The sequence below is a fragment of the Leptopilina boulardi genome, unplaced genomic scaffold, assembly GCF_019393585.1.
Source record: "Leptopilina boulardi isolate dan_hultmark-lab unplaced genomic scaffold, ZJU_Lbou_2.1 LbouV2_396, whole genome shotgun sequence".
Lineage (NCBI taxonomy): Eukaryota > Metazoa > Arthropoda > Insecta > Hymenoptera > Figitidae > Leptopilina > Leptopilina boulardi.
Genome location: NW_026137969.1, coordinates 578264 through 596876, shown reverse-complemented (window position 1 = coordinate 596876; position 18613 = coordinate 578264). Strand labels below are relative to the sequence as shown.

The 18613-nt window shown below is 28.8% G+C and overlaps 1 protein-coding gene across 6 annotated transcripts in view; it reads right to left on the bottom strand.

Annotated features, from left to right (window-relative positions):
* LOC127288781 (MOB kinase activator-like 2) overlaps window positions 1-18613 on the bottom strand; it is a 41286-nt gene that overhangs the window by 8924 nt on the left and 13749 nt on the right. For 2 of the 6 annotated variants that reach the window (XM_051316422.1, XM_051316423.1), the window contains exons 2-3: window positions 5802-6177; window positions 531-785 (exon numbers count right to left, since the gene is read on the bottom strand). In XM_051316422.1, the coding sequence (XP_051172379.1) occupies window positions 531-785; window positions 5802-5983 (437 nt within the window). In that variant the 5' untranslated portion in view covers window positions 5984-6177. Of the gene's footprint in view, window positions 1-530; window positions 786-1957; window positions 2032-5801; window positions 6178-15572; window positions 15926-18613 lie in introns of those variants that run through there. The other 4 variants (XM_051316421.1, XM_051316427.1, XM_051316426.1 and 1 more) reach the window with 4 other exon arrangements.

The following is an 18613-nucleotide window of genomic DNA, read 5'->3' as shown; positions in this document are numbered from 1 at the left end:
AAAAATTGGTTATATAGAAATTCAATCAAATAATAATTGGAACAAATGTAAAATTCATTTGAAAGAATAAAATGAAAATTCTATGGAATGAAATTCTACCAAATAAAATTTGTTTAAAATGCCTATTATGTTAAATGAAAATTCGAGAAAATAAAGGTTCTGACAAATAAAAATTCAAACAAAAACAAAAATTCTGTGAAGTGAATTTTCGGTTATATAAAAATTCTGTAGGTAATATAGAAAATCGTTTTTGATTAAAATTCAGCAAAATACTAATTCGAAGAAATAAAAATTCGTCTCAAAAATAATTATGACAAATGAAATTCCATAAAATAAAAATTCTAAGTAATGATATTTAGAATACAATCATGCGTCTCGCAAAATAAAAATTCTGACAAAATGAAAATTCGGTGTATTAGACATTTTTAGAATTGTCAAATTCTAATATGACTTAAAATTCTTTTGGTATAAAAAAAAATAATAAAAAATTAAATAAATAAAAAAAAATGTTGTTGAAATAAGAAAAATACCTTAATCCAGGACCCGTCATGTCAGGACATCCGGTCATGGTGCAAAATTCGGATATAGTGCCATAAATGAGGTTGATGTGATCGAAAAGTGCTAATGTGTGTGAGGCTAGCCATTCGTTATAATCTATCCCTGGAGGCAGGTCAACCAGTACTTTTAAGTCGAGTTCCGGAAGTTGCCTTTCAAGGACGGCTTCTTCCAAATATAATTTTGGATCTTCAGTAGTTCCCGCATCCTTATCCTTTCGTCTGGCTTTTCTAAAAAAAAAATATAAAAATATATAAGAATACTTTTATTCCCTTATATATGTTAGTTCAGTTTTTATTTTATAATCATAACTATAATTCAATTTTAGTTATTAATGATTTTTTTTTCATATTAAGGCGATTCAACTCTTTGACATAACCTCAAACTAAAAATTGGTACATCAATAATAAATAATACAAAAATTAATTCATAAGAAAAATTGGATAATTTTAAAAAAGAAAGCTGCAGTTGGTTTTTTTGTTTATACGGAATAGCTACGTGATTACTAATCTGAGGTCAGTTTTAAAAAATTCAACATGGCGGATCCAATATGGCGGCTAAAAAAATTTGAAAAACGTGTATATTTGCTTGAAACTACTTTCTTGGGGGTTTTCGGGGTCGCTGATTACGAATTTGAGGTCAATATTTTCAAAATTCAAAATGGCAGACCCAATATGGGGTTGGAAAATTTAAAAAATGTTCAGATTTGCTTTAAACTTGTTTCTTAGGGGGGTTTTTGAGGTCACAAAATGTTAAATAATAATAATAATACCTAATAATAATAATAATAATAATAATAATAATAATAATAATAATAATAATAATAATAATAATAATAATAATAATAGTAACAGTAATATAATAATAAAATAATAATACAACTGAACTTTTAAAAATTGGATAAAAATTAAGTTTAACTGTTAGTTTATTTGTTTTTAAAAAACAACTTTTTAATTTGAGGTTATGTGAATAGATTGAAATTTCATAATATTTGAATATAAAACAAAAAAAAAACATTCAAATTTCTCTTAATGAGGGTAATTTGAAAAGTTAAGTTTTTTTTCTTAATTTTTGGTATTAAATCACTGTTGCTAATTATTAATTTTTATAACATTTTAAAATAAATTAAAATTATTGAATTATTAACCGTCGATTATAGTCAACCCTATAGAGTGGATTAATTAAAAACTTAAAAAAAGAAATTAAAAATTAATTTAAAATAACAATAATAATCAATAATTCCAACTTTAAACATTTTTCCAATATTTTCAATACTTCATTTTTTTATTTTAAACTTTTGCAATATATATTCAGACATTTATGCCCCGTTATGTTTCTAAATAAATAAATAAAAAAAAAATTTCCATACTAAGTTAGAATATAAATAAAATTCTTTAATTACCCGCAATTAAAGATTGCTCTCAGTGTCAAATCATGCAATGCTACGCATTTTTTGTACATTTTTCGATGTTTTTTTTTTGAGCAGAATAGTCTTTGTTGATGATCCGTGTGTTTCGTAAATATACATTATAGTATTTTACTTTTTTAAAAAAGGAATTTTTTTTCTCTAAAAATTTTTGTATTTTGTTAAATATAAAATTGATTTTTTAATATTTATTTATTTATGAAATAAATTATTTATTATTAAAAAAAATTATTAATTGCATTTTTTTTGGCGCTAATAAGCGTGTGCGTAAAGCTGAATGAAATGACACGTGATAAGCATATATAATAAATATAAATAAAGCTTCATTTTCAATAATTTTTTTTTAATTATAAAAAAGAATTTTTTTTTTCAAAACTACGGTTAACAAAGTGCTTTTTAATAAATATGTCACTTAGAGTGGTTATATTTTTACACATATATATATAACAATAGTATGATTTAAGACAGAGACAATAATATATTTTTGTGATTTAAATGAATAATGAAACTGTGCGATTAATCTAAACAAATTTTAATTTTTTCTTTTATTGCCATATTGGATCCGCCATTTTGAATTTTGAAAAACTGACCTCAGATTCGTAATCAGCGATTTTGAAAACCCCCGAGTAACAGGTTTTAAAGCATTTCAAACTATTTTTAATTTTTTTATTGCCATATTGAATCCGCCATTTTGAATTTTGAAAAACTGACCTCAAATTCTTAATTAGCGACTCTGAAAACCCCCGAGTAACAAGTTTTAACCAAATCGAAACAATTTTTAAACGTTCAACCGCCATTTTGAATTTTTAAAAACTAACCCCATATTCGCAATCAGCGACCTTGAAAACCCCCGTGTAACAGTTTTCAAAGAATCTCAAACTATTTTTAAATTTTTGGCCGACATTTTGGATCCGCCATTTTTAATTTTGAAAAACTGACATTAGATTCGTAATCAGCGACCCCAAAAATCCAAAGGTGACAAGTTTTAAACGAATCTGATAAATTTTCTGAAAATTCATAAATATATCTTTCTTCAGGTTTTTATTTTACGTAAAAAATTAATTAAAAAAAAACCACTTTAAGTTTTCAATTTGCAAACTAAAAACGATTTGCGCTCTTTAAAATGAAATGTAATGTAAACTAAAAAGTTAAGGAGTTTTAAATGTATGTGTGCTATCTATAGACAATGTCTTTGGCAGAGACATGGGATTTATCGTGTTTTTATACATATAATAAATTGTGTGGTTTATATATATATATAAGGTTTTATTCGTATTCTATCTCTAGAAAGAGATCTCAGATTTATGGCCCATAAACTTAACGTATTTTATGACAGATTTTCACATAGTGGACTGCAAAACTTTATTTAGGATCCTCATCCATTACAATATACACTAAAACGTCAATCGAGAACAGACGAATGTGCAGTGCTGTTCTCGATTGACGCGATTTTTATCGCTCGAAAATAAAAACACTCAGGGCCGTATGAAGGGCCTTACGCAACAATGTGAATTCTATCTAGGGGATTTTCACTAGTGGGGCACTGAATCCACCTTAAATTTAAAAATCACAAGTACGACTTTGACGTCAGTCATAACCTAAATTCTACCCGCTTCCCCACTTCCCTTCAAGTGTTCCCTTGCTCTGTTCTCGACTGACGTGTTCTCGATTGACGTTCTAGTGTATAGATAATTTTGCGTGCAATCTGATTTTAAATTCCTCTACATTTTGTCATTAATGGCATTTACAGATTCTCCTAAAAATAAATAAAATTGCTCTAATCTTACGTAATTGATGATAAAAGAAGTAAAAACCATACTTATTGATCTAAAATTCCAATTGGTTGCATTAATTTTTGTTTTTTTCTATTATGTATACTACCACAGTATTTAAACCTCTTCATCCTGATTAGTTTTTTTTAAAATATTTAACTAAAACTCTTGATTATTTCTTTACTACGAAAATATTTCCTATAGGATAATAAAATACTTTGAAAAATGTTTGGTTACAACGTCTTTTGGAAAGACGTCTTCAAAGCTTGGGTCTTAGAACTACAGATACTAAAGTGTCAGTATATATTTTAGTATCTGTAACTCTAAACCCCAAGCAAAAAGGATTTGGGTGTTTACCATGTCTTACTTTAACAATTGTTTCGGAAATAGTTAGAAATTTCTTTAGTCATCAATCCGTTGTGGCAAATTCTACAATTCTATAATCTAATAACCAAGCATAATCCAAAGTCTCCGAAAGACGAAAGTTGTCACCTAAATCAAAATCCGTTGTACCTGCCCTTGTATTAGCTTAAAAAACGTCAAACTACTGAGAGATTCGTTCTTCTCCAGAAGTCCAGAATGGACCAGAATCCCCGTTATACTGATTAACTTATTAATTTTGGTTCAACAAATGCTTGATCCCCAACTATTTTGTCTAATTCTAGGAAATGCTGAACAGTGGCACAAGGTGTTAACCGACGATTCTTTATTCGATCCACAAATTCTGCACTTTAGTGAAATTTATCTAACTATTTTGTGCTTCTGAATCTAAATTTTGATCCACTAAATCCTGGAGCAGCAAATATTTTGTGCTGATGATAATTGAGAAAGCCACGACCCATGAAGAAATGAACCACTGTCTTAATTCTAAATCTAAATTCTTATCTACTAAATTCTGGAGCAACGCCTATTTTGTGCTGATGATAATTAAGAAAGCCACGACCCATGAGGAAGTGAACCATGGTTTTCATTCTTAATCTAGATTTTCATCCTTTAAATTCTGGAGCAGCAACTATTTTGTGCTGATGTTAGTTGAGAAAGCTACCAATGAAGAAATGAACCACTGTTTTAATTCTGAATCTAATCTAATCTAAATTCTGATCCACTAAATTTTGGGGATTTAGATAATCATCTGTACGGTCAAGATATGTAGAGGTTCCTCAACTAAAATGAAACCCAATGCTGCTGTAGTTGTGTTGATTTCTCTAAAAATCATTGCTTTGACTCCTGGAGTTGATCTACGTGATAATTTAGCTCCTAGTACCCTTTGGAATCATCAGTAAACTATGTAACCTATTTTTCTTTTTTGGAAATTTAAACCTCCCTTCCATCCACTGTTTCATAAATTTCTACGAACCCCAAAGGCAGTACAATTGTATTAATATCCAAAGTGCATTTTCCAATTTAACCTGTAATTGTATTTGTATGGACCCCTTTCTATAAACCCCAAAGGCCAATATTGATATCCGAAATACTCCAATTTAGCTTTCCAATTTTCTATTAGCATTCCTTAAAATACTGGTTTTTTTTAAGTTCGGATGTATTCTGCTTCTACCTCTAAGTAGCATAGTTTCGGTCCGATTAGTGATTCCAGTACACAAAACATCAATTCCGTTCGGATTTGGAATTAAGTCGACAGGGCCAAAAACGGATTCCCAATGCAGAACCCATTGGGAGTCATTAGGATGAATCCTCCTCCTCCGAATCTCAAGGATTCGCAAACACTCGGTTCCGAACATTAGAGCAAAAAGCCAAAACATTCTCGCCAAAAAATTAGTCAATGAGGTAATCCGGCCCAGGAAACAAAAACCCATCGAATAAGTCACAAACTCCTAAAATCTTAACTTTGCAAGAATTATCGAAAGCAGCATTAAAAATTGCCTCCTTTTCTCATAAGCAAAACAACAATGACAGTAAATTATTTAATGACCAAAGCAGATGATAAATAAGCATTCATGAGGAACAGAAAAAAATCGTTTTTTTTTTGCGACATTCAAAAAAGTCTAATTTGAGTAAAAAAAAAAAATGTGTTTTTAATGAAAACTCACGCGACCAATTCGCCGAAGAAGCGTATCTTCCTGTGACAGGTGTCGAGTAGTGATAGACGCGAGGCTGTGCTGGAGGAGCTGGACGTGGAGTTATGAATGGGTGTTGACGGTGCCGAGTTGGTTGAAGAAGAAGACGATGTGTCCAGGATTGCCAGGCCCCCACGTGCTGGGGACCGAAGCATCCCAGATATCGCGTTTGTTATACTCGCCGTTGTGATCGCTTATTAGGTAATGCTTCCTTCTAGCGAGACATAATATCCATTTTTCAGTAATTCATGCAAAATTTTAGTTTTTTCAAAACAATTTGAAATATAGTCGCAGTGTCCCAAAGAGAATATCATCAAAAGCATAGAAGGTGAGGGAATCAACGGCAAACCTGCAGTGCAAAATTTCAAAGACTAGAGTTAGTCCATTCAATGGAAAACAAAAATTATTACAAAAGCAAATTCTTTAAATTAAATAAAAAGCAGCTTTAAATGCAGATAACTATTTGTAGAATTAGATTTTTTTAAAAAAATGTTTCCCTTTCCCTGGATGATTAGATTATTTAATTTCGGTATTTGATTGTAGAAAATATAATTACTTTTGCCTAATAGCTCTTATGAACTGCTTTGGAAAGTTAGAGGAATTCAATTAAAACCAACTTACAATCAAATTTGTATTTAATTAATGCGCAAGCAGATGGAGTAAGTGATGATGTATCAAACTATGACCTCGTTTGTAATTATGGAAGATTTTAAATACATATTAAGAAATTGATGTAATCCATTTTCGGATACAGATTTTCATTACAATTCGATAATTTGGGTTATCATTAGCTAAACTAATTCCAAAATTGTTGTTTCCAAATCAATCAGTTTCTATCTGTATCTAGTGTCTTCAATTCTTTTCAGAACAGGATCAGTTTGTTTTATTCCAAATCTGAATTTCCTAAAATTTCATTTCGGAATCAGTTCTGAAAACAATTGGTTATTAATAACCAATTTTAATTTTTACCGCTATGCTAATTTTACACATTTTCTATTCTGTAATTCGATGCTAATTTTTGATGTTTTCCTGATGGATCTAAAGTATCCGGAAGAAGAAACTTTTCCAATCGAGCAGCATAGAAAAAAATTAATTAAAATTGATGCAACATTCTGATTTTTTTATGACGATTTTAGTTTCCTCCATTAATTTTAATTATACTTTAAAAATTATTAATTACACACTCGTTATTAAAATAAATAACAGCGAATTTTAATAAAAGATTCAACAAGAAAAAAAAAAGTTTTAGTGATAAATTCTTTCCCTATAAAATTTCTTTTATAATCTCACATGTTTCATCATCCGAACATATTACAATATGTCGACAATGTAGGATATATATCTACAAGAAGGATTTTGGTTGCCTCAGGCTATTTCTGGGCTTCATCAAGAGACAATTGATTCAACGATCTAATAACTAAGAAGGTATACGGAGGATAACAAATCCGTTTATATATTGTTAATGCAAGCAACTGATAGTGTCTGTCATACGTTAACTAAAATCTATTTGATACATCAATATCCGTAATACAGAAAGCCATTGAATCTTCAACATAGCATTACTAATGCAAATCGCATTTCCAATTGTGTTTAGGACAGACAATTTTCAAACTAATCTCTTTGTATAAATTGAATTCAGAATTAGTTGAAAATTTTAATCAAAGAGAAAATTAATTTCACATAAATATAGTACAAAAAAAGGGATTTTTAAAATCAACCAATCAAAAATTAATCAAATTGTGATTAGTTGATTTAAAAAAAATCACGCTGAAATCGATTGTTTGTTCGACCATTTGCAATTTCGGATAAATGAAAATTCTTATATCAATTAGAAATTCTGTTAAATGGTTTTTCGGTTAAGTAAAATTCTGCAGAAAATTCGGTTTTATGGAAATTATATTAAATAATAATTCAAACAAATGTAAAATTCATCTGAAAGAATAAAATGAAAATTCTATGCAATGAAATTCAATCCAATAAAAATTCTTTAAAATATGCTTATTATGTTAAATGAAAATTCGAGCAAATAAAAATTCTGTGAAATGAATTTTCGATTATATAAAAATTATGTGATATTGAAAATCGTTTTGATGAAAATTCTGACAAAATATTAATTCGAAGAAATAAAAATTCGGCTCAAAAATAATTATGACAAATGAAATTCCATAAAATGAAAATTCTAACCAATTATTTTTAGAACATAATCATGCGTTCCAAATATTTTTGCACAAAAATTTAATCTGAGGTAGCTTATGTTATTTTTTGAATACCTGAATATGAATCTGTTATTAAAAATTCATAATAGCAGCCGAAATGTAAAAAAAATATCTTACTTATCCAAATAGTAAAAAATAAATAAATAAATAACAGATGTTTATAAAGGTTTTCGAGATCGCTGATTTCGAATTTTATAACAAATATTGTGTCTTTTAAAAGTGTTCAATAAAAAATTAATAATCAACAACAGTAATTTGGATTATTTTATTAAAATTATTTTTCATAAAATAGATCCTATTTTGCGATTTTATTTCAATTTTTTTTACATTAAAAATTAAACAAAATTTTGTATTAAAAAAAAGAAAGAATATTTTTTTAACAGCGCTAAATTATTTTTCTTTCATTTATGTAATTTTTTTTCTTATATATTGTTTATTCCAAAAGTTCAATGATCGTCGATTTGTTACTCTTATATATATAATTAGCATATCACTTTAGTTTATATCTGAAACCGTCATAATATAATAGCTTTCGATTTCTTTCGACTTTTAATTAATTGATTTTTTAAACATTAATAAATTTTCAACGTTAATTTATTATTACTCTTTCTTATTCTTATCCAAAAGGGGATTCGTATTTAGAAAAGTTTTTTTTTGTAAAGAAAAAAAAAATTTTAGAAAGCACTTATATATAGAGACCTCGAATTTTCTCGACGACAATATTGTGTAGACAATGTCCTTAGCCTTCGTTTTTCACGTTTGACTTTTATTATTGTTATTATTATCATTAATTCTTTTTATCGACATTGACACAACCCATGTTTGAACGTCAAGGTAAAATTAAGACTAAAGAATCAATATAACAAATGTGATCGAAATCTAAATAAAAAAAAAAATTTCTAGTGATAAAATTTTGCTTTTAAAAATAAATTAATTTTCTAATTCAGAAAATACTGAAACTACGTATATTTATATACTTAAAACCGTAATAATAATAATAATAATAATAATAATAATAATAATAATAATAATAATAATAATAATAATAATAATAATAATAATAATAATAGAAGAAGCTGCATTTTTTATTTGCTACATTTAAATAAATATTTCAAAATTGTTAACGTCATTAACGTATCGTCGACTTTAAATATTTTTTTTTGTTAATTTGTTATTAAATTATTATTAAATTGTTATAAATTAAAAATTTATGTATTAAATTAGCTTCAAGAATTAAGGAGTACAAGTTAACATAATCTCAAAACGTATGCCCTAGAATTTTGAGGTTATGTTTGATGTATGACCTTGAATTTTGGAAACCTAGAATCTTGAATTTTGAGGTTATGTTTGAACTAAGGCCTTGAATCTTGAAAGCCTATGCCCTAGAATTTTGAGGTTATGTTTGATGTATGACCTTGAATTCTGGAACCTAGAACCTTGAATTTTGAGGTTATGTTCCCTTTAACCTATATGTTTTTGACATAGTTAGTATAATCCTGGAGACAGCGGCGGAATTTTTTTATAATATAGAGAAATATTATATATATCATAGAAATTACATTACTGACAAGGTGTATAATGTGGATAAAATAATGTTTGTGATTTAACATACGAAGATTAAATTTAGAAAAGAATTTGAATTGCACGTATATCTGATATATATATATATATATATATATATATACAATAAGAAAAGTATAATATTATAATGTATACGTTGCAAGATATACCATAATTCGCCATAGTTTTCTGAAACATTGTAACGGGACCTTTGCTAACCGTAAAATTAACAGACCTTGGAACAGAATAGTGTTCCGTAAACGAATTTTAGGACTTTGACAGGTGCAATATATATTTCAAATGTTTCATTAAATATAATTTAAAAAACAATATATTGACATATATTATAAATTATATATTTAAATCATTTTCTCTATACAAATTTTCTTTAAAGTGAGAAACATTTTTTTTGCAAAATATCTTTAATAAAAAATTTTAAACAAAAAATTTTTCTATTGACTTCATTTATACAAAGAAAAAAAAAGTTGAGCATATTTTAGGCAAAAAATAAGCTTTGCTTTCAATTAATTAATTAAATAATAATAATACTAATAATAATTATTATTTTTGGTTGAGTTCTACACAAAAGTGTCTAAATGCATTTTTCCTCTCCTATAAATTTGCTTTAGAAAAAAATAAAATAATAACAATAATAATAAAATTAAGTAAAATAAAAATAATTTTGATAATAATAATAATAAATTTAATAAAATATTGTTCACAAAAAAATTATCTTCATTAGATCAGTAGGAATTACAAAAAAAAATTACTCAATTATATCTTAAAAAAAAAGACGTGTAAGGTTTTGAAGAAATAATAAAAAAAAAAATAAAAAAATTTATAAAGAAAAATTGCCGACTATCAAAAAATTTAAATAGAAGAGAAAAAGTGAAATTGAGAAATTAAGGAAGTGTTGGTAAAGCCTGCCTGATAATTATATGGAATTTGACGAAAGAACCCAGGCAACCAACCTCAACCAATTAATTTTGAAAGGATAGATGTTAGGAGATAATTGAATTAAGTGTAAAGCGTTACTGAGTCTCTAAAGAAATGCATACTGCATTTAATCGTTCATTTTGCACGCGAAATAATTTGTTAAATATATCATTTCTTTTTCAAAACAAACTCAAGAGCGACTTTTTTTTTAAATTTCATTTGTCATAATTATTATTTTTGAGCCGAATTTTTATTTATTCGAATTAATATTTTGCAGAATTTTCATCAAAAACAATTTTCTATATTAGAGAATTTTTATATAACCGAAAATTCATTTCACAGAATTTTTATTTATTCGAATTTTTATTTTTGTCAGAATTTTTATATGCTCGAATTTTCATTTAACATAATAAACATATTTTAAAGAATTTTTATTGGATAGAATTTCATTGCATTGAATTTTCATTTTATTCTTTTAGATGAATTTTACATTTGTTCGAATTATTATTTGATATAATTTCCATAAAACCGATTTTTCTGCAGAATTTTTACTTAACCAAAAAATCATTTAACAGAATTTCTAATTGATAGAATTTTCATTTGTCCAATATTTGCAAATGGCCAAAGAAACAATCGATTTTGGCGCGATTTTTAAAATCAACCAATCACAATTTTATAAATAAGGCCTTAATTCAAACATAACCTCAAAATTCAAAGTCATAGGTCAAACATAACCAGAAAATTCAAGGACATAGGTCAAGGGATCGTTGGGTTTGAGGCTATGTCCGACAAATATAACTTCAAATTCCCCTAACCAAGAAACGAACATAACCTCAAAATTTAGATAAAATTTTAATAATTTTAATACTTGCAAGCCTTTAAAAAATGAATCATTATAGTGGAAAATAATGGGGTTGGCAGTTGGTGGCATTAGTATATATAATTTTTCATTATAAGGAAACTATATAAATAAAAAAGTAAATAAAAATTAATTGAATACAGAAATAGTTTTTTTAATCAGTCTATGATAAAATTTTAATTAATTTAGAACGCTTATCTTCTACAATTTGTTTTGCAAATTTATAGTACTCCCTTATATACAGAGTATAAAATTTTATTATATGAATTTTAATTTGGATTATATGACTTGAAACATTACAAAATTTATAATGATTTTAAAAAATCGAAAAACTTATTTTTAAAATAATATGTTAGCCTATATATATTTGTGGATAAATATAAATATAAAAATACCAAATATTTGTTTAGAAAATATAATACCATTTACAGCCACAATTCGTGTTATAAATATTCTTATATTACAATAAATTATGAATGATTGTTTCTAAAATATTAGCAACAATTTCTGCTACGGATTTTTTTTTTGGTTTGGTGAATACCAGATAAAATGTTTTTATACAAAAATGTTTACACAAACAAAAAATAAGCAACAATAATTATTATACTACGGAATCTGTTTATGATGAATTTCGTATGATTAAGTTTCTATAAAAATGTTTTTTAAAATATGAGTACAACAAATTTTTGTTACGGATCTCATTTAATTTTTGATGAATTACAGATGATTAGATGTTTTTAAATGTTTCTAAATGTGCACGAACAACAAAATTTATGCTACAAATTTTTTCATTTAATGAATTTCTAATGATAAGAAATTTCTAAATGATTCTAAAAGCATAATTTAAAAATATTTAAGTTACAGATTATTTTTTTTTCTCATGAATTCGCTGTACGATTATGATTCTAATACATGTTTAAAAAAATATATTATCAGCAATATTTATGGTACGAATTCCAAATAATGATAAATAGGGTAACTGCACCAGTGGTGGATCAGTTAAGCCCCTTAACTTTCTTATTTTGACTTTGAAGTTCTGTATAGGTTGTTTTTAGACAAATTCGAGGTTATTCTTTATAGTATTATGGACCAGATAGTTCCAATAGACATTTCCTTCAAGGTTAGACTTAATTTTGACACCTACGTTTGCTCTAATGCTCCATCAAAGATAATTTGTCAATGATCCTATTCTGGATCACTGTTTGCACCAGTCATGGTTATAGATTGCTCCAGTGGTGGATCACTTAAAAAATCATACTAAAAAACATTGCATTTTAAAATTACGAGACTGAGACGTTTTGCAACTTTTATAAGGCTTTACGGACAGATTTTCAAATTCACTTTCCTATCCATATCCCCTCCTCTTTCATTTCTATAGGTATAATGTGACTAAATATTAATTAATCATCTTTTTATTAGAATTTTTGGTAATAAATAAATAGAAACTCTTAAAGCTTCAGTTTCAATGATAAATAACATTTATTAATTCTGGGTATTTTAATTCAACAAAAATTTAACAATTTGAAATCAGGGGGTCGATTACGTAACTTTCCCACATCCCACTTCCCACATTTTACATCCCACTTCCCACATCTCACTTCCCACTTCCCACATTTTACATCCCACATCCCACATCTCACTTCCTACATTTTACATCCCACTTCTCAATTCCTACATCCCATTTCCCACATCTCACTTTCCACATTTAACATCCCACTTCTCACTTCCCACATTTTACATCCCACTTCCCACATCTCACTTCCCACTTCCCACATTTTACATCCCACATCCCACATCTCACTTCCTACATTTTACATCCCACTTCTCAATTCCTATATCCCATTTCCCACATCTCACTTCCCACATTTTACATCCCACATCCCACATCTCACTTCCTACATTTTACATCCCACTTCTCAATTCCTACATCCCATTTCCCACATTTTACATCCCACTTCTCACTTCCCACATTTTACATCCCACTTCCCACATTTTACATCCCACATCTCACTTCCTACATTTTACATCCCACTTCTCAATTCCTATATCCCATTTCCCACATCTCACTTCCCACATTTTACATCCCACTTCTCACTTCCCACATTTTACATACCACTTCCCACATCCAACATCTTGTGGGAAATGGGAGAGATGTGAGAAGTGGGATATAAAAGGTGGGAACCGTGATAAGAAAAGTGTAATGTACAATGTGAGATGTGAAGTGTGAAAAGTGAAATGTGAGAAGTGGGATGTGAAATGTGGGAAGTGAGATGTGGAATGTGAAATATGGGAAGTGGGATGTGGTATGTGAAATATGGGAAGTGGGAAGTGGATATGAAATATGGGAAGTGAGATGTGAAATATGGGAAGTGGGATATGAAATATGGGAAGTGAGAAGTGAGATGTGAAATATGGGAAGTGGGATGTGGGATGTGGTATGTGAAATATGGGAAGTGGGAAGTGGATATGAAATATGGGAAGTAAGAAGTGAGATGTGAAATATGGGAAGTGGAATGTGGGATGTGGTATGTGAAATATGGGAAGTGGGAAGTGGATATGAAATATGGGAAGTAAGAAGTGAGATGTGAAATATGGGAAGTGAGATATGAAATATGGGAAGTGAGATGTGGGAAATGGGATGTGGGAATTGAGAAGTGGAATGTAAAATGTAGGAAGTGAGATGTGGGATGTGGGATGTAAAATGTGGGAAGTGAGATGTGGGATGTGGGAAGTGGTAAAGTTACGTAATCGACCCCCAGGTGTTATTAATTAATAAACATTTGAATTAGTGTTAACTAAAATTTAACTCATAAAATTTTCAATAAAACAATGCGTCAACAGGCGAAAAGTAGGACTGATCCACCACTAGATTTTGTTACTTTTTTGGTTCCAGTCGTGGATCACCCGAAAACAATGGACACGCACTACTTACAGACGTAAATATTGTTCTCAGGGCTCTATGGGGATGAAACGAAATGCCTCCTATTGTGAAAAGAATTAAAAATTGTCCTAAAATGGCTCCAAAGCTTTCTATTCCAAAATATACTCTTAACTTACATGTTAAGGAAAACTCTTGTTTTCTGTCACCACTTTAGTAATTGTCGTCCTGCTTTCTTCGCGATGAATTTAAAAATTTTTTTAAATTGTAATATTGATCTGTATAACTTTCTTAACAATTACCGACACTTGCGGTTCATTTACTTACAAACGTGTAAACACAAATGACCATTTTTCTCGCTGTTGATCCACCACTGGTGCATGATCCACCACTGGTGCAGTTACCCTATGTTTTTCAAAAACATACAGCAACAATATTTATGCAACAGATTCTTTTGTTTGATGAATTTTAGATTCTTAAATATATTTCTATAAACTGTTCTAAAAAGCAGTAGAAACATTATTTATGCTACAGATTTTATTTGTTAAATTCCAGATGAATTTAGATGTTTCTAAATGGTTCTAATTATCAACAATATTTCTGCAAACGTATTTTTTTTTGATTAGTGTATTACGAATGATTTGTTTCTAAATATGTTTATGATTATGTTTCTAAAATATCAACAACAATTTTCGTTATGGATTACATTTGTGACGCTCCACGAGAGAAGGGACCTATCCCCGAAATAACATTAGGCTCAGTTTTCCGTGCACCGTACATGAAAACTAAGCCTAATATTATTTCGGAGATAGATCCCTTCTCTCGTGGAGCGTCACATTTGATTTTTGATGATTTTCAAATGATTAGATATTTCAAAAAGCATGATAAATTCCGTATGATTATTTTCCTATATAAATATTTCTAAAAAACAAAAAAAAAGCAATACAAATTTAGTTAGGCATTAACTAATTCTATACAGATTATTGTTGATGCTTCATTCTTTAATGATCAGATGTTTCTCAAAGAAAAGCAAAATATTCAAGACTCTGAAAATTCTAGCCACTAAATAAAAAAAAGAAAAAGAAACCAAAAAATTGTGCTCTATGAAAATTACACATATTTCTTTATTCTAAAGAAGCAAAAGAGATACACAAAAGTCGTTGTTGGAAGGACGGGTAGAATAATCGATCCAGAATTCGTTCCAACTGTTTGTGTGAGTGCCAAGTGCCTATATGCGTATAATAGCAAATAGTGTTGGAAAATACAGGTTAAATCTGGCTTAGTAAATTGCTAACTCATTGAGCCTCGAGAAGCACATCGTCGTCCGTTGTCTTTCTGACCATATTTAAAGGAATATAATCAAAAATATTTGGAAATACCGAAAATGTTTTTTAAAAAAGTAAATAAAAAAAACAAACAAACAAACAAACAAAAATTGTTGAGACTCAAAAAGGAAAAAAGAGAATTTAAGGTGCTAGAGGCGAACCGCACTTATCGCGGTGACTTAGAAATACATTAGCCGCCATAATAAGCGATCTCTTCCGCATGTCTTTAGGGACATGGATAATTTTTTTTTTTTTATTTTTTTGAAAACAAAAAATGACGACAAAAACAGACGCTCGCACGCGAAATGCTGCTACGCGACTGTGACGTTTTGCCGGCGCCAATATATTGCGCCTACACATATACCTTCTCTTTCATCTATATAAGATTCCTCGACCTCGCGCAACTCGCGCCATTGGCAATCGCAGAGAGTGATAGCGTGTTTTTGCACCCGCCTCTTCTCTCTCTCTCTCTCTCTCTCTCTCTCTCTCTCTTCTGACCCCCTTTTGAAGAAAAAGAAGGGGTAGGGGTGAAAGGGGTTTAAAGGGAATCGGTAGGGTTGCTAGGGCAGCAATGCGACGACGACGACGACGGCGGTTTTGTTGCTTGATGCGCTTCGACCCTGTGATCAGCTGTTACCACTCAAGAGATATTTGAGTCAGCTGACTTTGGCTATCGGCGCGACCTCTATGTAAACCCTATGCGACAATCAATAGTTTCCTACTTCTACTTCCATTATTATCTGTTATATATGTATATATAAAGCAGAACTAATGCTCCTTCTGCCAAATATATTTTATTTTATTTTAATTCCTTCCTTTTTTTCAAATAAAAATTTAAATGTGCCGATTTAAATATACTACAGATTTAAACTCTAAAATTCTATATCAGTAATCTTAAATTCTACATATTATTTAAACAGTATTTTTTTTAAATTCTACACATATAATACAAGACAAAATTAATACTGTTTTTTTGAAGTGACAAATTGATACCGAATTTAATGAAATTTACAGTGTAAAAAGAAAGGTTTAATACCGACTTTAGGTACTAAGTTCGAGATTGTCATTTGGTTCTATTTTGATACCTAAAATCGGTATAAATATTCTGACAAATAAAAATAATTCTGTAAAGTGAATTTTCGGTTATATAAAAATTGTGTAATATAGAAAATCGTTTTGATGAAAATTCTGCAAAATACTAATTTGGCTCAAAAATAATTATGATAAATGAAATTCCATAAAATGAAAATTTTAATTAATAATTTTTAGAACATAATCATGCATCCCGAAACATTTCAGAATATTCAAATGACGATGACTTGGAGACAAATAAAGATTTTTTTAAAGTTTTAAAGTGCATTCTAAAGAGTAAGAATAGCACTTTCAGATGCTTTTACGACCTTTTTTTGTAAAAATAATTATATCTTAATGTTGCAAGACCGCAAATATGGCTAAAAAATGTCTTTTCTGCATATTTAGATTAGAATATTTCGAAAACCTTTGGTGCTAGGTCAATTCGGAGATCAGATTTGGATTCATCAAGTCAAAATACTTCGAAAAAGTACAGTCTGCTTCTTGGTTCTGAAGTAAGCAAAATTTTGTCAGGTTATTGATTCAAATACACAGATCTAAAAAATTAGACTTTTTTGAGATATCAGAGTGGTTTCCAATGTATTTTTGTGTGCTGAACACGATCAAGGGTTTTAAAATTGCGTATCACGTCAGGATTTTGAGTAAAGTATGGGAAATGACTCCGAAAACAGTGTAATCGTACACTTTGAGACCCATATGAGCAAGGTAAAAAAAAAAATTTTTGAAAGAAAATTGGGTTAAAGACACCAATAAACTTTATGGGTGTCTTTACCCCCTTTTTTTTCAAAATTTCAAATATTTTTTATTTTGCGCATATGTGTCTTAAAATAAACGGTTTAAGTTTTAATTTAAATTAAAAATTTAAATTTAATAATAACCTTGTAAACACGATCTATATATAGATTTTGTTAATCACACACTAAATTCAAATTTTTAATCACTGATGACATAAAGAAAATGAACTGAAGAAATAAATGATTCTTATATATAGTGGAAAAATTGCGGTTAACTTTAAAATATTTTAGGTTAGATTTTGAATTGATCCACTTGACATAAAATTCCCCATATATTATATATATATACTAGAGGGGCTACGCCCCCCTGCGCGATTCGCGCGCCAACCCCCCTATTTTTGGCGGGAAATACAGACCTCAAAATTTAGGTCATTTCTGGCGGGGGAGGGGAGGGGACTTGCGGCTATATTCAGTCTTGAAACGAATATAACCTCAAAATTTAGGTCATTTTTGACGGAGGAGGGGAAATGAGAGGAGGGAGGGGGACTTGCGGCTAAATTCAGAGCCTTGAAACGAACATAACCTCAAAATTTAGGAGGGGGGACTCCCCCCTCCTAGGTCAAGAATTCTTGAAACAGAGGCGGCGGCGATATCTTTTTGTAATATAGGAAGATATATATATATATATATATATATATATATATATATATGGGAAGTTTTGTATCAAAGGGACAAATTTTATATATGACTTGAAAAATTTTTTTCCACTATAGTAAAAATTAAATAATGATTAATACTTCTCTCTACGAAAATTTGAACAGTTTTCACCATGACACTTTAGAATAAGTAATTCCATGCATTTTGAAAAATTGATAATTACCTGCAACAGAAAAAAAATCGTCAATTAATATTAAAAAAAAAAATACAATAGATACAATAAAAAAAATATTGTCAAAATTACTGACAATTTTATTTCAAATAAATTACATTAATTTAAAGTTTTGGTTAAGTTATTTGGCTCATATGATAAAATTTAATTAGAGGAGAGTGAGGCGTGACTAATTAAAAGTTGATAATAGTTAGATTAATTAAAAAAATTAAATAAATTTCAATAAAAAAAGAATAAATAAATTTACATTTAGAAGTGAATTTATTTAGAAAAGAATTATAATTTTTTAAATGTTA